This window comes from Dermacentor albipictus, chromosome 8, assembly GCF_038994185.2.
Source record: "Dermacentor albipictus isolate Rhodes 1998 colony chromosome 8, USDA_Dalb.pri_finalv2, whole genome shotgun sequence".
NCBI classification, from domain to species: Eukaryota; Metazoa; Arthropoda; class Arachnida; order Ixodida; family Ixodidae; genus Dermacentor; species Dermacentor albipictus.
The window spans coordinates 107,094,919-107,119,364 of record NC_091828.1 but is presented as its reverse complement, the minus strand read 5'-3'; the positions used below and the strand labels follow the sequence as shown (position 1 = coordinate 107,119,364).

General features: G+C 44.0%; 1 protein-coding gene across 1 annotated transcript in view; it reads left to right on the top strand.

The window, feature by feature from the left end:
• LOC139048962 (dehydrogenase/reductase SDR family member 4-like) overlaps positions 1 to 23,019 on the top strand; it is a 49,078-nt gene extending 26,059 nt beyond the window's left edge. Inside the window, exons 2-9 of the mRNA XM_070523965.1 lie at positions 5,880 to 6,057; positions 9,598 to 9,675; positions 10,624 to 10,647; positions 11,995 to 12,065; positions 12,163 to 12,214; positions 12,650 to 12,784; positions 15,596 to 15,651; positions 20,919 to 23,019. Coding sequence (XP_070380066.1) covers positions 5,880 to 6,057; positions 9,598 to 9,675; positions 10,624 to 10,647; positions 11,995 to 12,065; positions 12,163 to 12,214; positions 12,650 to 12,784; positions 15,596 to 15,651; positions 20,919 to 21,033 — 709 coding nt within the window. The 3' untranslated portion in view covers positions 21,034 to 23,019. The remainder of the gene's footprint in view (positions 1 to 5,879; positions 6,058 to 9,597; positions 9,676 to 10,623; positions 10,648 to 11,994; positions 12,066 to 12,162; positions 12,215 to 12,649; positions 12,785 to 15,595; positions 15,652 to 20,918) is intronic.
• The last annotated feature ends 1,427 nt before the right edge of the window (positions 23,020 to 24,446 follow it).

Below are 24,446 nucleotides of genomic sequence, written 5' to 3'. Positions count from 1 at the left end.
TATATATAAGTATTTCTTAGCTTGTCGGCGTCCTGTTGCGTCAATTTCTTGCGAACAGTCGCCGCGCTGTGCCGGAGGTGGGAGTGCGCGAACCGCCGTCGCGTTTCCTTGTACTGGTCGCTGCCGCGCCACCTGTCGTTTAACATTCGGGCAGCCGTCCAAGCGTTCGCCTCGTAAGCTCTTTATTGTTTTCACTTTCGCGAGCTGAGTCATTCGCGGGAGTCACGTGCGTGTCATCATTCGGACGTCTGTTGCCCCGATGCGAGCTAGCAAGAAAAAAAAACGCCAACAAACGAAAGACGGCTTATTCAGAAAGCGAAATCGTGGCGCTCAGAATACGTGTGTATCCTTAATGGTATAGCCTCCTCCTGGCACTGCCACTTAGACCCGTCACGCGAAGTACCTGTTTTTCACATTCGACGCCCTCCACACACCTTTCCGTCTAAACTCGATGACCGCGTGCACTGTAAAACAGTTTACGCCCTTAAAAGTTAATAAAGGTGTGAATGTGTCTGTAACTCACACCCTTATTCACGTTTAAGGGTGTAAGTTTTATAGTGGGGTGGTTGCGGAGAAATTGACGTGCAAATCGTCATCTGAAGCACCCATGTGTCCTTTCCCCAGACTCGGAGCCGTGACAGGTTTGCTTTTTGTCCGTACCGAGAGGCTTGCATACATAGGAACAGGTATTTTCGTTCGGTTCTAATGCTTCCTTTCCCCTGATTCAGGAAAGCTTAACTTTTCCTGACGCATCTGCAAGTATGAGCGGTATTACCCCAGGGCCTTCTAGCTCCACCTACCGATGCGCATTTGGGCTCCTCACGTGTAGTAGTTGTATAGGTTGTGCGGTAGACTGAACCAAGGTTGTGACAGGTTGGTGACACTGACGTCATTGGTTTCGGCGCACAGGCACCTTCTAGACTGATAGGCTCAATCATCATCCATCCATCAAATAACAATATTAATGATGATGATGATGACGATGGCCTTTGTCTAGGATTGTAAATTACGCAAGTAATTGAGATTTAGTGCGGGCTGTCGTTTCATTTCCTTGAATGAAAGCGCATGGGAGCTAAATACTTCTAATTCAGCTCACGGTGTCAGGAGCTCCTTCCCTATCTTGTGATGCCTTACATCATCGGCTGCTTACGTATCAACACTTTCTGGCAAGCTGCCATATTTTTTGCACTTATCCCCTGCACTTTGTTTCATGTAAGGGCAACTTTCTTGCGGCCATTTACCTTTAGTTGGAGGATATAATCCCTTTTAAAGTGGGTTCTTATTAATGACCATGGTGTGTTGTGAATGCGAGAAACTCACGGTTTTTTTTGTTTTTTGCTGGTAATGCCGTTGTTAGATGCCAGAAACAGGTTCTCCAGATACGTGGACAAAGTAACCATTTCCTTATCTCGGTTGTGGTTGATTTTGCTTTCACATCCAGGAAAATTGCAAATGCAACATCGCGGGATGGGTTGCCAAGTTGACACTGCATGCTGGATTTTGTTGCGATTTCAGCGCTGTTCGAAACATACTTCATAGTTGCCTTTTGTCTTCTCTGACCACACAACTGCCTATGTCAAATCGGTGTAAATTTTCTTGAAAGCGGGTGGTAGGAATATGGTTAAATTACTTCGATGCAGTTTTGCATGCATCTGACATTGTATCCTTGGTGAATGTGTTACGTAATCGTTTTACAGTTACTTTTGAGGAGAACTGAGGGCAGCCTTCTGTATTTGCATAAAGAGTCCCAGTGGGATATACTTGTTGTTGAAAAGAGCAGTTTGTGGAGGGGGGCGCTAGCTTGTAGGTATGAAGGAAAGAAAAGCAGAAGGCGGGGAGGTTAACCAGAATCACGTCCGGTTGGCTACCTTACGCCGGGGGAATAGGAAAGGGAAAACAACGATGACAGGGAGAGAGAGGACGCAAGGAAAGAAGGAAATTAGATTGTAGGTATGCGATGAAGGAAGGAACTAAAGAGGGTGAAAAGACAAGAAAAGGGGTGCACATAAGGACTAGTGTGTGGTCACCTCTTTTGTCCGTGTCTATTAAGCGCTTAATTGCTTATTTCGCCTTGCTATACATGTTCTACGGTTGATCATCTGACTGCTTGGCCTTGTCACACGGTTAGTAGTATTGTGGCAGACAGAAAACAAGCGGGATGACGTTACAGTTATTATTTATGTACACAATAAAACAGCCCTTCTGTTATAGGGGGCCACAATCACAGAAATAAACGTTGGGGTTATGCTTTCCAAGGCCATCAAAGAAAACTAAATGGCAACTCTGCGGTGAATATGAGAGAAATCACACCTCATTGTGGTCTCGGATCCATGATTTATACCATGTTCACCACATTGCAAAGCGCTTTTCAGGAGCTCACTCGACACAGGTTTTGCCTGCTCTTTGAAGAGCCAGGTGCAACTGATTGTGGTCCGTGGCAGATGACCCCCAGTCGCGCTATATAACACCACATGACAGGCTTCTGACACATGCTTTTTTTTTTTCACTTTAGCACTCCTAATGCTAAGGCATTAATAGAGCTGCGCTCGAGATAACAACCGCGTAACAACAGACAAATTTTGTTCTGCACTTCCTGGTGTGATGTCCCTTACCCAGAGTACACGTCAGTGGCCTTGCTTGTAAAGAGGTACCATCCCATATTTCTGCATCCCCGTGAGTAGAGTCCTGCTCCTGGCAGAGTCTCACTAACGGCAGTCTTTCATGAGTAAAATTGCCACTCTCGTCTAGGACTGCGATTGTTTACACTTTCCTAAACTACCTTGTGGAGGGCAGACTACTTCACCAGTAATTGACTCCTTTGAAAAGAGCAAAGTTACTTACTTACCTCTGGTGTTGTTTGTCCACAATAGCTTGCTAATAACAGGCTTTTTAAAGGGAAACTGAAGATGAATATTAAGTTGCACTTTGCCGGTAAATTATGATCCTGCAACAGCAAAAACAGTCATTATGGTGAGCCAGAAAATACACAAGAAAGAAAGACGGCCAGCAAAGCGACCCTGAAGTTCTCGCACCAGCTCGCAACGAGGTCACAAATTTGGACAGTGTCCGCTTGGGTTTAGCCAATTGTTCGTTGGGGAAGGAGTGTACATTGCATTCCAAGCTATGCAAAAGCTCAATCTAAGGAAATGGCCCGAATATGAGATGGTGCCTTAAAAAGTGGGATGTGCAGGTGGCATCATAGATTTCACTGTGTGGCTTCTGTATTTTGGCCTGTTTTTTGCAAGAATCACTCGCACGATGTTGCCAGGGTTGAATCTTTGCATGATTTTGTGCGGAATGTACCGTATTTCTTGACTGTAGTCTGGGGACTATGCATGTCTGAAATTATCAAAGGGAGGCAAACTATGCGTTGTTTGATAATTTTCTTGGGATCGTAGGCACGCTTCAAAAATCGAGGCTTGGCTGTGCTTGGGAATTTCTGCTATGCTAAATCACATTACCAGTTAATAAAAGCTGAAATCTAATAACAGTTCAATGAAGGAAGCGGGGTCTCAATCCTTGAGATTATGAAATTACCTTTTTTCTTTTTTGGTTGAAGATCAGTGCTAAAATAAGAAATACCGGCAGAGCCCATCCCATGACGAATGTCCACGTTAATGCCATTAACTTTGAAGCAGTATGTGGCGACACGCCATATGGCCACCGCAGAGACGCGGCATTTATGAGGCAAATATGGAATTGGTTGTCCCTCCGCAACTTTCTGTGTTGATGATGTGGCCATACCCTTTGCATTGGGCTGGTGTTATGTAACTCCAGGCGAAAATTAATAATGTAAAAAAAAGTGAGTAAAGGCTAAAGGAACAAAAACCCACATGTCTATGCTCGCCACGTTAAAAATAAGTAATGGCAAAAAGAAAGTAAATAAAGGGCAGAGGAACTAAAGGCATTACGTCTACGCATGCTGCACTAGAGATCAGCACTCCATCATGAGCCGCTGCTCACCAGTCGCTGCCACCGCAATGCCCGTTTCTCTAGTGTCTTCGTCGGGTGAGCAGAAACTAGGCGCCCTTTCTGGGCAGGCTGCACCATCTAGTGGTGCCGCTGCGAAGTCCGTGCGTAGCGCGTGTATGGATATATGCATATTCAAGCAAGATTGTCTGAACACATACATGACGTGGGTTCGGTGATTCCGCCCAGCATCGGAGAAACCTTTAATGGTATTTTTTTGTCATTGCAAGAGCGACACATACCCAGGGACCCGAAAGAACTTGCTGTTGGGCTAAGTTGGTACCACATCTCGGGTAACTAAGAGATCGCAAATAGGCACACTCGCAGGCACGCACACACCCACATACTTTATATACGTCCCCCACGCACAGTGACAGGTACCCAACGACCCAAATTGGCACGAAGGAGGTTCATTGGAGGGTGGCCCCTTACCCAGTGGCACACACCTAGTGACCCAACTTGGCGTTATATTTTCGTTGAAGAGCGATACAAACCCAACGGCCAACCCAGTGGCCCCAATTGGCTTGAAAGAGGTTTGTTGAAGAACCGCACTTACCCGGTGGCGCGTGTGACCCACGTTAGCGTGAAACAGGTTAGATATGGACAAACATACAGTTGTGAGCAATATGAAAGGGAGGAGCAAATTTTTTAAAAGCTACTATAACTCGTGATGCGTGGGTTCAAGATTTTGGAATTGATACATGTAGCAATTATAGTTTTCCTGTTGAGCATCTTGTTTCATTCAACAGATCTATGAAGGGCATATGTGTTTAGCCCCAGCAGGCGTTTTGGTGTTCCCTTTCATATTGCTGACTGTACGCCATTGTCATTATAATCACCAGGCCATATCTTAGTCTGTATTGCGCAACATCAGTTTGGAGCTTTATTGGCTTTATGTGCCCGCACTCTTTGGCCAAAGATGCCCTTGCGCCATTAAAACCCAGCAATCGTGTGCCTGCATATGAGTTTGCACCACTCTGTCGATTACGTGCACACTCGAGCTTCGTAGGCGTTCGCATTAGTTGGTGGCTGATCGCTTGCGAACCCAAACTCCGCTTCAGAAGCGGAGTTTCGGTCTGCGGGTGATCAGCCGCGGTAACTACCGCTACTGTGCACGGGGACCGTGCCATCGGCAACGTTGTTGCCGATGGTACAGCACATGTGCATGCGATCTTATGCCCGATCACCGATGTGATCTCCTGATGCAAACACTTCGAGGGCGAACTTTCTGCAACGGCTTGCTGCCTGCCACACCTATACCTGCCGGCTAGGCCTCACCAGTGCCGCCGCTTCTTCGAGGGCCAAAGTTAAGGTTTGGTGCCCAGTGAGGTTACGGTGATGATCATAATGCCATCTTCAGCATGCAACTAGTCACATCTATTAGCGGCTTGCAGAAATTAACCAGCAGGCAGGTATGCCTAACTCCTAGTGAAACTTTTTGTTTTCGAAATTTTAGCACTTCACACATTAGGGGTCGTGAGCGTTACACAAATAACTATGGTAGGCCCTCCAAGGTTTCCATTATCGCCAGCGACAGAAACTGGATTTCATACCAGCATCTCGAATCACTTGTCATTCAGACTACAGAAAAAAAAACACTGCATTGCAACGATGGCAACCTTCTGCATACACAAGATGTCAAGTTCGGGTATTAAAACGTACATAAGCTTATTGTTTTGAGCAATTAGTGTTTATGAACGAGCCTTCTTCATGGACGCCGATACGTCTACTACTTACTAACACCTTTTGGTTGGTGTCCTTTATTTTTCTTAATTGTGACACAAGTTATTTTATAACCAATTTAGGCAAAGTTGAAATTTTGTTGCAGTTGGTGTTCAATGGGTAGTAGTGTAGCAATGATTTCTGGCATTTGTCCTCACTAGGCTTGCTTGCTTCTCTTTTTTGCCCAGGATTGGTTACGCAATTGCCGAACGTCTGGCGCAAGACGGCGCCAAGGTCGTTGTCAGCAGCCGCAAGGAGGACAAGGTCAACCAGGCGACCTCACGGCTTACTGCGCAGGGTCTGGACGTAATTGGGGCGCCATGTCATGTTGGAAGTGCCGAAGATCGGGCCAAGCTAATCAAACTGGTGAGTAGCAATGACACACAAGGGCATAAGAGGCTTACTTACCACACAAATATACTGTTGTGTATAAGTGGCGGGGATGTCAGGTTAAAAGCTGCATAACAGCAGCTTGCCTCACCCTACCTTCCCGTGAACTAGGCAGCAAACGTGAAACATTTATTTTACATGCTTGTGGCAATAGTTATCAAGAAAAGAGATACGAGAGCAAAAATTTCGCAGCTGAGATAGTGACAAGAGAAAAAACGCATAGCTCTCGAGCAACACAAAAATTATGAGCATTCACAGAACAAAAAAAGATTGCAGCCATGTTCTCTTAGGGCATGGCTTAAGCATCGGTCTGTTATTTAGCTTGTATTTATGGAGTGTTGTGAGAAGGCAGTAAGGGAGTGCTTGATGGCCAGTATTTGCACATGCGGTACTGCTCAGTGCCCCTGTACAGATGCACAGAGTCATTGCAAATTACATAATTTCCTGACAGTTGTAGTGTTGCTGTAACTGAAGAATTTGCAGCACGTGTACACATAGGCTGCATATTTTGTTGCAAAATCCCAGTTTTCATAAGTAAACTTAAATAAGCCTTAGATTGACGAGGATCTGCGACTTGAAATCAAAGCATAGTTGCATGTGTTTGCAGGCTGCAAGCTTGGGTTATGCACTAGACAAAATATGGGTATCAGGTTTTCTGAAGAAATACGACATGGCAGGGAATAATTAGTGGGCATTTGGCTATTGCTAAGGAAGTTGTGGTCAAGAGTAAGGAGGCCTACTTAACTAATTTATGAGAGAACTGTAGCTTCAGTGTTTCTATGCCCAGTGTAAACTATGCAGAAGATGTTGCGGCCAGGTTTCAGCTGCTACTAATTAAACCTACTTTGCTTGCTAAGTTTCATTTGGCACTGGGATCGGACAGTACTGCAACTTAAAAGAATGTGTTGCTGGGCTATTTGGTTTATACTTGCAGGTTTAAACAAGTGCGCGCTTTGCACAAGGATAGAAGAGTGAAAAAAGAAACGACACGTACTACTCGCGACAGAAGTTTATTTAAAGCAGACAAGGGAAATATTGAACAAAATGTGAGCAAAGTGTGCAGAATGCTTCCTGCGTAAGCAGAAAATGCATTCCTAGTCATCTTCCAATCTAGCAACACAACCTAAGCACTGCAGATTTCTTTAATAAATGGTTGCTCACTGCTATGCAACAGGGCACGTGTCACTAATGCGAGTCTTTTTATTCTTACTGATTAAAAAAATGACTTTCATTATTTCTCATGCAAGCGTGTTTCTACTTTTTATCCTTATCCTTTATCTTAGTGTGGTGAAAGTGCAAGCATGCTTGTGTGTGTGTTAATACATGCAATGAGAGTCCTAAAGGATCAATTTGACTGCCTCGTTATCATAGGGCTTATCAAAGCATTGTGTGCTTCAGAATAGACAATGATAAGTTAGTATGAATTAAAACACATATGCTTAGTTCCATCATTTATGAACAGGAACAACTGTACACATCTGCAAGTGTGCATTTGTTAGGGTAGGGCTCACAAATACAGTGTAGTTTCTCATGTTACATACTATGAAGTACCACCAAAAGGCAAACAACTGTGGCACACCTTGCTCACAAAAGTATGGGTGATAGATGAGGCTGTTTGCAACGAAGGCAGCAGCTCTAGCTATCTTTTTCCTGTAGGCTTTGCATAGTCAAGGAAAGTGACAAGGCACCCTTTTCCTCTTGTGCAGCTGGTGGTTGTTTTATCTTTGCGATTCTTACGACAGCCGGCTTGCAAAAGGTAAACACCTTGCTGTTTCTAGTCACTTTGAAATGCTGTCTCGAAGGGGCCTGTTAGCATTGTTTTTGCGCGACTGGGGACTGTAGTACAGGATGTCGGGCTTGTTTGACTATGTTCACGCGGCTGTTTGTGGGTCAAGGGTTATAAGGAAAGAGGTGTCACAGTTGCTGCTCAAGTTAATGTGGAATTCTGAGGCTGTCGTAATGGTTTGTTTTGTCATCATTCATTAGTTGTCATTGCTCAAACGAGTTGACATTGTTCTCCAACATCAGCAAACTTTCTTAACTCTTACGCATGCACCACAGTCCACACATGGTTGGAACCAGTGCCAGCCTCTCTGTGAAGTCTCAACCCCATTGGCGCAGCAACAAAGCACTCGCTGTTACCTAACCCTCTATAGACAAGTGCCGACTACAGGCAACACACTAGAAAAATGGTTTTTGAGTATGGAGCTTTTGCTAAATGTTTTCGGCCTACACTGAATGATAGGCTACAAGTGCCACTTGACGAAATAGAGCGGGAACACAGGACTACGAAGAAGCAGTTTACCATCTGACTTGCTTTCTTTTGAAAACAGAGTCGGAAGAGAAAGACTGATGCAAGATTTTTGGCTACAGTAGTATCACACAGGTAATGTAGAACAAATGCAATGTACATGTGCACCTATATTTCACATCCGACGAGAGCAGTCTGTACATGTTCTACAGGAAGCCATAGGTGGTTTGGGGTGAAGCTCACTTCCATTGTTTTTCTTGGTGTTGCCCAATTGCTGCTGAAAAAGTTTCCGCGAGATAGTCTTTTTCATTGATATCCATATTGCCAGTGTGTATTGCACATCTCGGTGAAAAAAAAATAATTTTTCTTTGAGTATTTTGTTGTCTCTTCCTTAAAGGGTTAGGATCAACGTTTTTCAGAACATAGCGCCAACAAGGAACATGGTAAAGCAAACAAATACTAATATAGGAATGTGAAAAGACCTTGTAATGTACTAATTTTATAGAAAAGTCTACATGGCAGAGGTGTAATGTACATATTGGAGACCAAATGATTTTAGTTGTTCATCTAATCAAGAAATTTGGATTGACAGATCTTGTCACTAAACACAGTTTTTTGTAATGCTGTACTTGTGTGTCATTGCTTCATGGATTTAGCATTGCACTGACACAATGCAAATTATATTGCCAATTAAATAAGCAGTGTGCTGAACATTTGTCACCCAACACAGGCTTTTGTGTATTTTAATCAACCCAAGTTTTTTCAGTTGCTGCAGATTCTAATGATACAAATGCATTGAACACAATTCTGTAGCTTAGCTAGTCGGCTGCAGCAAAATTTCGTGGAACAGTTGTATAGAATTGTGCATTGTATGAACAGTTCACTGTAGTGCAGTGATATTGTATTAACAATGTACGTGCCATTGTGTAGCACACTTTAAAAGTAACATGACAATCTTAATTTCTGTATTGGACCACAAACTTTTGGGCTTCATGAAAAGTTTAGCAATATATATATAAATATAAAGCACAATATGTGACTGTGACTTTCATCTTTCTCCTCAGTATAGATCATCATCAATGCACATCATGTCTTCTCCACTGTAATTTCTCTAGCTTGGCTGGAATAAAACACTTCCTCATAATATATACGTATGAGTTTATAATCTTCTTTTATTTAGCATTTCCTGTGTTTCTATTACCAAGACAGTAAATGATTTCGTTGTTTGATCTTACTTTGTGTTCACTGTTCATGTGTATGTGCAGGTCATCGAGAAGCTCGGAGGCATCGACATTCTCGTGTCCAATGCAGGCACCAGTCCTGTCATGGCACCTGTCCTAGATGTGAGTGGACATTGAAATATGAATTCTGTGTGGCCACTCACACTACATATGTTATGGGAAAATGACAGACGTAGAAGTAGCTGGCTGTGCAGGAAAAAAAATATCTAACTGCCACTAAAACTGAAAAGCAGTGAGAAAGCCTATTAGTAATTAAACACTGTGGTAGAAAAAAAATGGTCACGCGAACAAAGTTAAACATATAGCGTCGGTAAGAAAATATGGTTAAAAAGTTAGTGTAAAAGGCAGACTCGCCTATGACTTCAATATCTTGCATATGCCAGTATATTGCTGGTGTCAATGGGCATTCACTTCTGTGCATTGATGGGTACAGTGAATATTTTAGCACCAAAAATGTGATCACACAACAGGAAAGACATAAAGACAGAACGAGCGCTTCCTTCCTTTTGTACAATTGTGTTTTTGGCACTAAAATATTTACTGTATTATCTGACATGGGGAGTACCAACTAGCCCAACAGCAAGCACTACCATTGATAGTTGCTTGCGTGCGTTTGCTCACCTGCTACCTGTCTGTGCAATTTTCTTGGGAATGGCAACCGGTCGGCTTATTGGTACTACTTTTCGTATATACTTCATGAAAGCTAGGTTCACCTCACTTGCCCCATTTTATTACTTGCTGTTCAATGACTGCTATGTTCGTTTGCGGAGCTGGGGGCTTGATTTCAAGCCACACACTGGTAGGTGTGGGGTGCAGAAGTGTGCATATTTTATTTATGTGCAAGAATTCCTGCCCGCTCCGGTATTTCCCACAGCCCAGCTGATGCTTTGGAACATCGCTCAATCAACTAGCAACTCGGTCTTCTCCCCATTACCTAATTGTCTCACAAACTTCAACCGAAAAAGAAAATACCTTGTTTTTGACTGTCTCATTTTGCCTGTGATGTTCACAGTTCATTTTTCTTTTTCATGGCACCTACGTTTGGGCCAGACACCAGAGGCTGCCTGGGACAAAGTGAGTTTCGCTTCGTGGTTTTCACGTCTAGTTGATAAAGGCCCAGTTGCATGTTAGTCTTGGTGGTGTCCCACGTTGTGTCATAGCTACAAGATTAACTATGTGACATAGACTTGTGTAGGAAGCACAGCATTTGAAGTGGCAAGGGAGCTTGCAACACTTTCTCAACATTTATACAAGCATGCCAGACATTTTAGCCCAAGTTTTTCAACATCATAGATGAACCTCCCTAGTCCTTGCATTAGTACCTGGGCCAACTACTCCAAAAGTATATGCATAAGGGGCTTATAATTTTGTGCAAACAACTTTTTCCCATTTCCTTGAAACTCTTGCAATTTTGAATGCTTGAAGGCAAACTGCAATAAAATTTTGGATCACATAAAAGGCATTGTTTTAAACACTGCAGACTGCAAAATTTGCATTTGATGTATGAGTGGATATTTCATGGAAAGCTAGCAAAGGAGAGGCATTTGTATACAAAAAAAGTATTGCCACCAAGACTGTTCACCTCAAATTACTTAGACACGTACAGGATAGAAAACCAGTGCAGCTTCTTGGCGTGAACCTTTAAGATCAGCAAGTGCCTGTTTCACACTGGATATCTCAGAGCCAGTGTTCTGAATCCTGCATATTATATCCGTGGACTACCAGGTGCCCACATCATCCACTAAGTGGCTATTTGAAGGCTGTTAATGAAAAAAAATTTGGCTATTACCAGTGCTACAGCTTTGCCAATATTATTTTAATAGCATGTTAAGGCCAATTTAACCAAAATGATGCTCCAGTGCAGTTGGCCTTTGACGTAGTGCAGTGATAATGTGATAAGCATCATGGCTAATAATCAGGCTTATTTAGGTGTTACAACGAAGTACTCCTCTCCTAAAGTAAAGTCTTGTGGTGGATTTGGTGGTGGCACCATCTGGTGGTGGAAAACATTATTGCTGCTCTGATACTATGGCCTCTGAGATTAGGTGGTGCAGCTGACTGATCATAGAGGCCATGCTGATACCAGAGCTCAGCATAACGATGGCTGGAGCAATGCTGTGTCTCCCTGTTTCTCTGTGGTGCTCAAGCACTCTCGCAGCTTTAAGAGTCCTGTCAACGATGATAAGGATATGGGAATTTGTAAATGCATGCAAGTCGTGTCTTGCGATTGCTGTGCTCGTGCCCAGCACGTTCAAAAGCTTTTCTTGGTGATGATTCACAAGTAGCCTCCCTCCAAGTCAAACACATTCCCCATGTCTTTTAAACAATGTATCAGTGCAATTTTAATGTGATCCTAAGAAGGGCTTTCAGTAGCTTGTGGTGCTTTAGGTAACATGTGTTATTCATGTTTTGCTTCCCAAGATTTTTGACATCAACGTGAAGAGTGCCTTCCTGCTCACAAAAGAAGTTGTGCCTCACCTAGAGAAGAGAGGGTGAGAAAAACATTCTTTTTAGCTCTGTTTGCTTGTTGTGTGCATTGCGCTGCCTGTCATGTCACTTCATGCATGTCACACTTCCTTTACTTTGCAGGGGAGGTTCTATAGTCTATGTCTCATCCATAGCTGCTTACCAGTCATTCCCCGTGAGTTTTCCCAATGTTTCAACCTTGTTTCTTTACAAAAAGGAGGGAACATCTTCTGTAGTCTCCTTGCACCATTCATAAATATTGATGTATGTATGGCAGCTTAATGATATCCTTGAAGGGAAAAGCATATGATCAGTACATTCTGCCTGTACCAACCTATGGTGTTGAAACATTTAGAAGACAAAGTGTTGCCATCAATTTTGAAGCCTGTTGCTAAAGTGAGACGAAAAAGCAGCTAAATTTTCGCTACATTTTGCTGCAAAGTCGCTAAAACAGGGTAGGGCGGTAGTGCGGTGCATTGTAAGCTTGTGCAAGGGAAGCCATAATTAGTGCCTGAGTTGAACAATTGAATAGTTGCAGTACTTTATTCCTGTGTACCAGTTATTATATGGAATTTGCTTGTTGTGCCCTGCTTCATTTCTGCACGTGCAGCTCCTTGGTGCATACTCGGTGTCAAAGACTGCATTGCTGGGCCTCACACGAGCGGTGGCAGAGCAGGTGGCCCCACTCAACATCCGTGTGAACTGCATTGCTCCCGGCATCATCAAGACCAAATTCAGCCAAGCGGTGAGCAGCTGTCGCTGCTGTTTTATTGCGATAGCAGTTATACAAACGCTACCGAGCTGCATTCGTGCCGTCAATGCCGTTGTGCTTTCCTGTTATCAACGGTGCATGTAGCAACCCACACGTGATGATTTAGAAGGCCCTCAGAGACATGCAGTGTATTTGGCCGCAAAAGCGACAAAGCCAAGTGGTCACATTGTCACACTCCACTCAGTTGGCTCTGCCATTTGAGGGTAGCGTTCTGGCTTCTGCTGCTGGCACGAGCATTGCGCCCGCAGCACACAGTAGTGTTTCTGCTAAGCCGGCTGTGTGCATGCCACTCAACATGGTGCATACGCCGAACGTGAAATGGACAGCAAATGTCAAGCTAAATCTGTGCGATATATTTTTGGCTGCTGGCAAATGCCCATGGTTTTCCTTCAGTGCTCTCGTATGCCAGCTAGGTGCAATGCTACTGGCAGCACTCATCGAGTCAGCTTTTCGAGACTCCTTCAATGCAACACGAAACCATGCTTTCACTCTTATTGCTTCGCGTTCAGGTGGAACTAACAACTTTTTGGTAACAACGCTTCTTGTAAATCAAGCCCCCTAAAATTTGAGCTCCATTCGTACGAGTTGTCTAACTTGACCTAAACATCTCGCCGTTTTCTGCTTACACTCCACCCTTCCTTTTTTTCTTTTCTCAGATTTAACATGCATCGCCGCCTCTTAAAACTGGGAATCAAAGAAACGTTAATTTTTCACATGTTCCCACTTGGTGATGCTGATTTGGGGGTGTGCACACTGCACCAACACCTGAATTCACACACCTACAAAATTTAGGTTTATTAGCTTGCTATTTTTCAGTAGAAGGATGGTGGTGCTATGCTGTACTTTTCAAGCAGTCAAGGCATCCCAGTTCTGTCTGCCCAACTGGTTTGTGTTACAAAGCACAATTTACACATTTCAAATCCCGTTGAAACCTGTAAATGCAAACTTTGTAGCAGAACACAAAATGGAGGATCTGCGAAATTCAGTAAGCAGGCTTTCCCGCACGCCTAGTTTGACCTAACCACGATGGCAGACCTTGGGTTAAAATCATTTTTACGATGCCAACATACAGGCTGCTAGTTTGACCTAACCATGATTGCAGACCTTGGGTTAGAATCATAATTAAGGTGCCAACATGCAGGCTGCTGACACTATTCCTCCTGCCTTCACTCCCTTGGACCATCCAAACTTTGAAAACGAGTGTTTCAGGTTTAACAGTGCTTCTACCTAGAACATGGCCATCTTAGTGCAAGTTAGCCAAGTGAGAAAGCTGGTTTATGGAATTTCGCATATTGCCTATTAGTTTGACCCTGTGAGGATTCGGATATGTCGGCGCATATTCAAGAGCTATTTGGAGGGCTACCATTAAAATGTGCTCGAAGCATCCATTTGATTTATCAAGCATTTTGCAACATGCAGTGACAAGGAGTTCCTAAAGGCCATGAGGTGTCATGTGTATTACATTTCTTTTGGAGTGTTAGCATGTTGTGACGTTGCTACAAGGAAGCACTTGCATGTTGTGCTGATTCAATAGAAGTTTTAAACTGGGGCCGTATTCTGTAGCGGTTCGCTTTGGAACCGGTTCGGTCTGGCTGTTTCCATTGGTCGGCGCTTCGTTGTCGTCATCCCTGGTGGGCGGGACGACAAATTTTGTTGTCACACAGGTTGTCAATTATCTGGAAAGGAACCGGTTCCTTGCTACGAGAGGAACCGTTGATAAGTGGTTCGCTCGAGGGTCGCGCGCGGTGGCGAGCATGATGTCGAGGGTTGCTAGGGCAACCGTGGCTGCCGGCTAGTCCGCGCCAGCTGACGAGCCGGCACCTAGACGATACGAGACGGAGACGGCAATGGCAACTCCTTTGGTTGTGCTAAGTTGTGGTGCTGGCGAGCGCCGAAAGACAACGACGCGACGAGAGGCGACGACGCGACGCATTCGGCATGGCCGAAGAATAGTTTCGAAGGCATTTTAGGCTCTCCAAAGACATAGTGTGATGTCTTTGCGGCGAGCTGGAAGAACATCTCGGACTTCAAAGATTTTGTGGTGTCGACACTACGATGAAAGTGCTGTGCGCGCTGCGATTTTTTGCCACCGGGAGCTTTCAACAGTGCCTTGGGAATGAAGCAACGATTGCACTGTCGCAGCCTTCGGTCAGCTGGATCATTACAGCCGTCGCCAAGGCCATTATGGTTGTGGGCAAAGAAAAAGGATGGGTTAGATTCCCGTCCACGGCGCAACAGAAAGCCGCCGTCAGCTAAGCTGGCCCAACGCACACGACGCCTTTGCTAGGTAGGAGTGCTCCTCAAAAAATGAAACGAGTATTTCGCGCTGCCTCGCTGAAACATGAAGACCCAGCCGCCTGTCCTCGTGCGACAACATTGTTTCGGTTTCGGCGTGCGAACAAGGCACACCACCTAGCGACTAAATAAGAAAACAACACAAATAAAATTACCAACTCCCAGTAGCCGTCTGCGCCGCTAGCTCACGTTTATTACTGAAAATTATATTTGCAAGTGTTCTATACAAAGCAATGTTTTTTATCAAACCAGCAACATCCTTCAATTGCTATACCGTCCCCCAAGTACAAACAAAAATGATGATGTGATCTTCTGGCAGACCACCGCTCGTTGATTGGTTCCCCTCACGCTGCCTCGTTCCACTCTTTCTCCGAGTGACGTAATCCACACGTAACAGCCAGACCGAACCGGTTCCAAAGTGAACCGCTTCAGAATACGGACCCTGAGCTACAACTCTTTCGCTTATCTCTTGCTTCTTGTATGTTGCAGCTATGGAAAGAACCGTCCGTAGAAGATGCCATCCGGACACAAGTCCCGCAGAAGAGGTGAGCAGCATTAGAAAAGAACAAGCTTTGCATGAAATACGTGAAGCCTGCTGTTAGCCAGGCTGATTGGTTATGCGACTTAATAGAGTGAAGAATCCAGAAATGGGACTAAGGATAAGATAATCGGATGACATGGGCACCTGGGTTGGCTGTTTCTCAGTTTGTAGTCATTTTTTGCTCTGTTTGCTGTATTAAGTGATCGCATTTCTATACATGTGTGGGCAGTTCTATCATAATTCTAATTGTTTTGATGTTCACAAATGACTATCACAGGAATCCAAAATTGGCTTGCAAGAAGCTTATGAAGAAATAAATCAATGGTGCCCTGTGCTGATTTGAACTTGGGTGCCGTAGATTTCCAGTCGATAATTTTACCTCTTGGCCACCCTGGCAATGCTGCAGCCTGGGAGCTGCTGTGACTAGCTGATGCCCACTAAGCTTTGCGTCTTTTCCATGGGATGGTGCCATGACCAGCGCCTCCTTTGTCTTCCAGCGCATTGTCATCCCAGTTTAAGAGGGTGCCTGTTCTTTTTTTTTCTTCTGAGAAGGAAATTGCTCATGTGGATCTGCAAATAAGTTCTCTGATATCACTCGAAACAGTGCGAGGTTTACTGCGCATTCCAAACTACTGTTAAAGGGAACATTTCAGTGAGTGGCTCTTGCATTGCTGGCGCTCCAGCTCCAAGTTCTAGCTGGAGCAGTGTCAATGCACTGCACAGGTGTTTGGAAAAGTTCTAATGCCACCCGCCACAAATCATCTGCGTCAAAGCATAATAACTGGGTGGTGGCTTATCTGACTAACTGCAAGCAGTTTGTTTCGATTGATGATTATTCCTCTTACGAACTTTCAGTAACCTCTGGAGTACCTCAAGGTAGTGTACTAGGACCTTTACTATATCTGATATATGTAAACGACATCGCTAACAAAAGTTCTTACCCTGTTCCAGTTAGACCATTTGCTGACAATTACGAGGTGTGACACAAAAAAAGCGGGACTGGTCCAATAGCTTATTGTACTTACTGAATCAGTTCTGTGACATTATCACCTTCAAAGTAGTCCCCTGCAGCGTTCACATACTTCTGCATTCGGTGCTGCCATTGCTGGTAACAGTTCTGGAACGAGGTTTTTGGAAGGCCCTTCAGGAGATTTTCCGTTATTGCTTGAACCTCTTCAACTGAGGTAAAATGGGTTCCCTTTAAGCAAGATTTAACTTCAGGAGATAAAAAAAACACGCATGGAGCCAAATCAGGTGAATAAAAAGGATGCCCCATCACAGTAATGTTTTTGCTGGTCAGAAACTGCTTGACAGATAGGGCCGTGTGAGCGGGTGCATTGTCCTGGTGCAACAGCCATCCATCACTCCACAACTGTGACCTCTTCTTCATCATTTTTTTCACGAAGTCTTTTTAGTACTTCAGTGTAGTAGTGTTGATTAACAGTCTGACCTCTGGGAACCCACTAAATCATTAGAATTCCATTAATGTCAAAGAAGACAATTAACATCGCCTTGAATTTTGATTTTGACATGTGTGCTTTTTTGGGTCTTGGGGATCCTGGAGACTTCCACTGCATTGACTGGCGCTTACTTTATGGGGCATAGGTAAAAATCCAAGTCTCATCACATGTTACAACAGATTCCAACAAATTTGGCTCGTTTGCAATGCGTTCTAACATGTCCACACACGTCTTTACGGCACTGTTTTTGGTCATCGGACAGAACTTTTGGAACAACCTTCGCACAAATCTTCCTCATGTCTAATTCGTCCGTTAAAATGCGCCGGACAGCTTCCCTATCCAAGTTAACCAACTGCTCCACTGCATGAACACTTAGTCTTCGGTCACCACGGATCACATCACGAACTTTGGCAATGTTCTGGTCTGTAATCGCTGACCTTGGGCGCCCAGCACGTTCATCATCTTCCACACTGTCCCTTCCGCCTGAAAACCGCTTATGCCATTCAAACACACGGGCATGAGACGAAGTTTCATCTCCATAAGCCTTGGTTAACATTTGAAATGTTTCTGTGGCTGATTTCTTAAGTTTCACAAGAAACTTGATGTTGATTCGCTGTTCGGTATTTCCATCAGACATTTTTCCGGCAGAAGGCAGTTGCACGTGTTCACTCAATGACGCAGCACTTCCAACTGGCGTGACTGGTACCGTCGAAACTGGCCGCATGAAAAGAGGTGTGTGGGATGACGTCAGCAAAACAGTTGTTGCCAACTCCAATCTTATTTCAAGCTACACACTTAGTCTCGTTTCTTTTGTGTCACACCTCGTATGTGTTGTTTAATGAGGCTACTTGCCACGAAGATCAATTAATGCTTAATTCTGACCTTCAAGTCATTATTTCCTGGTGAAGTCAGTGGGACATGGAATTTGAACAGAGAGAAAACAGTTTACATGTCCATAACAAGAAAGATCAATTAAATGTTTTGTTTATAACCTTGTCTCTGAATCGCTGACCGAAGTCAGGCAATATAAATACTGTACTTTTGGAATCGCAACAATCGGTGACCTCAGCTGGAATAACCACATTTCTAACATATAAAACTCGTCTTTCAGGAAGCTTTGCCCCCTCAGGCACAAATCAAAGCATGCTTCTTCTAGTACCAGGTTACTGGCTTACACTTCACTCATCTGACCGAAACTAGAATATGCATGCGTTGTGTGCGATACCTATAAGAAAACTAACATTAACACTTTAGAGATGGTCCAACATAAAGCTGTGCATTTATTTTTTCTAAATATAGACTAAGTGACTCTCCTACTAGCCTAATGAATGAAGATAATATTCAGACGCTACAGCTACATAGGAAAATACAAAGACAAATTTTTTTTTCGCTTAGAAACAACTTATCCCTCTACTCACAGCCACTTACAGCACGTCGAACATGGCATCGTCACACTGATTCTTCAACATTTTATAACACTTAAACTAACCTCTAAGTTTTCTTTCTTTCCACGCACTATGACAGATGGGAACAGCCTGCCAACATCGCAGTTGATAAGCACTGATTCTATTGAACGCATGTGTCTTGAATGTTAACGGTATTGCTACCCTGCCAAATCTTGTTACTGCTTTGTTCTTTTTTCTTTTAGACGCAAATTTCGTTAGTGCATTCCACATCTTAATTATTTTCAGTATTCGGCAGTGTTCGCTCACTTGTCAACCTACCTCTGGTACTTGTTGCCTTTTTTCTGGCAATAGTTGCAATTGCTTGTATGTGCATATCGCCTTTGTCCAGATGCCTTGAACTCCATCTGATACTGTTCTAATGTATGTCCAGCTATATTCCTTCAGTGTATTTTCAACTAATCTCATTTAGTCGTTGCTTTCATTTTTTTCTGATCAGTGCATAAACTGCAACGTGTTTGTATTCGTTTTTCATGTGTGCATGTGTGTGTGTGTGTATGTATATATATATATATATATATATATATAATATTCTCTATTTCAATTAGTAAGTACAAGTAATTTCCCCTGTGTTGTCCTTCGTGTCTTTGTTGGCTTCTTATAATATATCCTTCTGCTGCTTGGACCCCCGTTTGGGTCTGCAGTATTGTATAACTGGAGTGTAACTGGAAACTCTGGAGTGCACTGTGCATATTGCGTCAACTCTTGCGCCACATTACGAGCAAAACTGTGAAATGTGTTCTGTGCATGGCGCTATATGTCACACTTACAACGCTTACTTAGGAACGCACTTAACAGCAACATCTCTATGTGACGTATGTGATTTTTAGTGGAAACGCATAGCCGTCAGCTTGCCTCGAATTCGGGCTTGTTCTCTGATTTTGCAAACGTTCTGTCAAGGGTCACAAAATATACATTCTGTTCGTTTAAAAGTATCGTTCATTGGTCTTCTGATGACAAAATGACAGTAGAGGCATACCAGCTTCAAGTAAATTTATTGACGAGTTCCTGAAGTAGAGTAAGTTTGCCACAGAATGTGCGCTTTCTTTGGAAACATCAAAATCCATAAGCTGTGATGAAATTGGAAAGGTTGAGGTCTCGGTAATCGTGAAGTTGTACATTTGAATGATAGCCTCAGTAAACATTTTTTTATTATTACACTCAATGGGGGATAACCTTGGATGTTGTAGAAAGTGTTTTTCTGCCCATTTCCCGCAAGAAAACACCTTTCTTTTAAATATTTGCTAGGCTCCTGTGCCTTTTTTATATTCTATATAAATATTTAAAATTTTTTAATATATATATTTGCAAACTATAAATATTTAGGTGTCGCCCTTTGCAGGAACCTGTCCTAGAACCTTCGTGTGCAAGATATATCTTTCTCTGCCTTCTGTAAACAGCGCCTTCTCAAATACAAGCTTAAACATGCCCCATCCTCTGTTAAACTACTCACTTATTTCTAAATTCAACCAAAGTTCCAAGTACGCCTGTGTTAACTGGAATCCCTACACTCAACATAACAAAAAAACTTGAACGAATCCAAAGACGCCATCTGGTTTGTTTACAACAAATTTTCGACATTCGGCTCTCCAACTGAACTCATGAGGTCCAATAGTATTCCTACAATTCAATTGGTTCCAAAAAAAGTTGCGGCTCGAATTTGTCAATTACCTAATAACTAACTGGCAGTCGAACTGGCAATATATGCAAGTCCACTAATAGAGGCAAGTGATATGGAACTGGGAGGAGCGCCAGAGACTTGGTGGCACCTGTGCTTGGCACTGCGGAGTGCCAAAGCCGCATGGACAGGGCAAAAGTAGTGTACATTAGTTGTTAGTTTAGTTAGTAGTGTGTTTACATTGCTGCAGCTACTCTTTGGCATTTGTGGTTGGCTACTGTGTTTACTCATGTAAGACCTGCATTCCTATTCTCAAGGCAAGAAATCGAAGAAAAAAATTTATTTTGAACAGACATTTTTATCCGCTCATATTGTTGCTAAAGGTTGCTGGAATACTAACAGCATGGACGGTACCAAGGAGACCATCTTTGAAAATGTACCAATGAGGTAGTAAACTTCAGTGATGAGTGCGGAAGCGATGAGTAATGCAGCAGAACTTGATTAGTATTGCTGTATCCTAAATAAACTTGTGTACTGTGCAGACAGTGTTGGATTTACTCTGTGCACCAAGCATGATGTATGGTTTTAGCCCTACTCAACTGAGCGAAAAAAAGAAAAGTGGGTCTTGCATGAGCAAATATGGTATACTTTCAGGCGACTCAGAAACTACTGACAGTCATTGCTTCTCTCAGCAAAGTTCTTCACGTTAGTCGCAACTTATTTGCTGCAGGCTGGGAACTCCGGAGGACTGTGCTGGCGTCGTGTCCTTCCTAGTCTCCGACGACGCCCGCTATGTGACTGGGGAGAATGTTCCCGTGGCCGGCGGCTTCTTCTGCAAGCTCTGAGGACAATGTCTGCTGGTTACACGAGAAGCCTCTCTCTGAAAGTTGCACAAGAGCATTGAACAGAAGATGCCGCAAGACATTCACATTAGAAGTTTACCAACCACACATATAGCCAGTATATGCACATGTTACAAACACAGTGCCTGAGGCACACATCTAGGTTCCTGTTGCAACACTGAAGAATCGCAAAGTCGGCTATGTACAATAATCAAACCTCGATATTACCAACTAAATCTAAAATATCTCGCCAATATCAGCATTATGAACAAATCTTTTTTGACAGTGGAATGCAACTCCATTATAATCAGGTACAGCTATTATGTTGACTTGCAGGTCAAGTATATTGTGAAGTGTTATGGAGTAAAAGTTGAATTGACAGAGATGACATGAGTAAAGCTAGGTATGTATGCCACTGGCCATGAATGTTTCTTCACGGTTTTCAGCCAGGGGTTACAGTGTGTTAAACCAGCTAGCCTGTCAACTGCATCTAGTATGGCCTTCTGTTAGAGGGCGCCCGTTCAGTATTTGACTACCAATGAGAACCAGGTTACGGCACACAGACTATCCTAATGCATAAAGACAGAGTAATGCGTCTTGTCGGCCATTTAATTTCTTCAGACAAAGTGAAGGTATTAAGTTGTGCCTACTTGATTACCATATAGGAGTTTGCTTTTATGGGTCGACTGTTACGTACATTCAGCAGCTGAACTTTAATGAAAACCACAAGCACATGTTAAGCTGCATCTCTGTGCCTTGTGAATGTACTGTGGATGTACAAATGCTGTTGTCAAGCAGCAGCACTTGCTGACTGCCTTTTCATCATTGTCACACCGAGTGCACTTTGGCAGCCAGTATGAGTTCCTGGCTCAGAACATCAGCATTGAGGCATGCCACCAAGGAGCATGTAGCACCGGTCACCAGATTGTACATTGCATTGTGTTTATGAACATGAAAAGGCAAATTTCTCCTTGAGTATTGCTGTCGACAGCAAAAGGCACAGAGCCAGAATTTGGAAATCGCTTGCATGACCTGCAAATTTGCAGTTGACTGTGTTGTGTCGTTCAATTTAAGCAGAGATAAGTATGGGAGTAGGTTACACGTAAGGTTAATGTTTGTTCCACGGGGGGGGGGGGATCAAGTTTCTTTTTTTTTTGAGAGAGAATGTGTGCCAGTCGAAAAAGCAATTTAGCCAGCCTTGTATAAAACACCACTACAAGGATCTGCCCCTGCTGCAGATGTTAACAGTGCAGCTTGTGTCTCAAGTGGAGGGCATCCACAGGCAGACAGACATCTGAACTGGGCACAAAGTTAGAAATGTTAAGGCTTGAAAATGCATTATGGGACCTGCGCTGCAATCGAAATAGAGGTGTACTGCTCTAACTTCCTATAGGTCAAGTGACTGTGAACGTGCCAAAGGTTGATCCAGTCAGTATGCAATTGGCATGCATTTCAGAATTTGTACCATGTACAGGCGCCGACAAAAGTGGTATACTCCACGCAGCAGGAGCCGGAGCAATGGCAAACTGCATCACGACACCATCTACAGGCAGCATCTGGGATCGAGATAGCCAATGGGTGCCTTTTATTATCTGCAGACATATCGCTTGACTCGTGTTAATGTAGATGGCATTGCGATGCAGTGTGCCGCTGCTTCGGCTCCCGCTGCATGGAGTATACCACTTTTGTCGGCGCCTGTACTTTGCAGTACATGGCGTAGTGCGTGCATCAGACTTAGGATGGAGGCAGCCGCATCAAAACATAACGAGCATTTTTTTCAATGTTCTTGCATGTGTTGTTGGCAGCGGCCGTTTCGAAGGAGCTGCAGTTCTTCCAGCGAACAATATGGGAAAGTAGCAGGATTTACTTGTACAATTCATGGTTCCAGGGTGTGCCATCCAATGTTGATCTTTTTTGCTTGTTTAAGTTTGAGCAATGCAGTGTGAATGTTCCTGTTAGCCGAGTGAAAATAAAACAGTTGCTGTTCAAGTTTTGCAGTTGTCATTACTGGTCAATAACTAGTATGCTTTCGTGGCATAACGACCTAATTTCACGATACATGAAATAGAGAACCATGGCCATGAGTGTGGCACTGAGTGGCCACTTTGCTGCCTTTAATTAGTCTCCTCATAGCACTAGGGTCAGTACTGACCAACCACTGGCAGTATTAAATGGCAGCTTCATGCTTCATACCTGTTGTTTGCTTGACGATGTCAGTTCATGGCCTGGTTACCATCTACATGCCGGAACATTACCTCCATCATATGACATGGTCTGCTATATTGAATTGCAGCAAAAACTTTCTTACAGCAAAGCCTGTTTCATACGTTTCGGAGAAAAAACGTAATAAGCGAGAAAGCGTACGATCTTAAGCAACTATAAAATTTGGCAACTGTAGATGACATTGCTGGGGTCTGAGATGCGTGTTGTCTTTGCCGTTGTCTAGCTTTACGTTGGTGCTCAAAATTCAGCCTGTGTTGGCAGCTTCTTCGAGTGGGGTATTTTGGCGGGAAGTTGTGACCATGGTGTTAGAAGTATTTAGAAGGCACGTCACAACACCGTGGTTGTGACGTGCCCACCCAGCGCGAGTCGTTTGTGGCCCCAGATGCCGACGCGTGTTGAGCTGATGGAGCCAGAGATGCATGTCGTTTTCCTATTGCGTAGTGTTTTGAGACGGCGACTGGAAGCAAACGAAATCGAGCTGGTGGGTGATACCAACATACAATGCCGCAAAAACCAAACCTGAAAAAAAAAATTTCCTGTGGTTTAGCTCTGGTTAACCCTAGTTGAATTGCGAAAGCAAGAGCTGCATGGCCACGCTTGTGGTGTTAGCTTTAGCTCTATTGTATAGACACAAAACACTGTTCACGTAACGACTAGGCTAGGTAGCGTCTACGCAGTCTCATTCCGGCGCTCTTGAGAACCCGAACCGGTCTCTTCCGCAGTTAAAGAGTCACTCCGGGACGTGGCACGACTTCTAGCCGCATCTTCGTTACGACGCTTCTCGAGTTGTGCGGCGCGTACTTCTGGCATCTCTTGAGCACGTTGTCTCTTCCTCGCTTCGTTCTGTCGTTGTTGCGTCTCTTTCGCGCTCTCTATTGGCCTCGAGCTCCACCACTGGAAAAGCCGGCGCCACCGTCGGCGTGACGTGCTAGGAGGGATCACGTGGACATAGCGGCCGCGTCGGCTGCTTCGGGCGCGCCGAAGCGAGCTGAAAACGAGCTTAAATTCCCTTGTACGCTGCGGTTTTCATTTAGTGGCGAAATTTTCCCGCTTCGAGTGTCTCCTTTACAACGCTTGAAAGCACTACAATAGGTAGTGGCTGCCTTTGAAGGCGCGCGACATGGTAGGCTACTGCTCGGTGCCGCAGGGCCGGACGCACGTAACGGAGGCCGGTGTCAGCCTTATTCGCACGT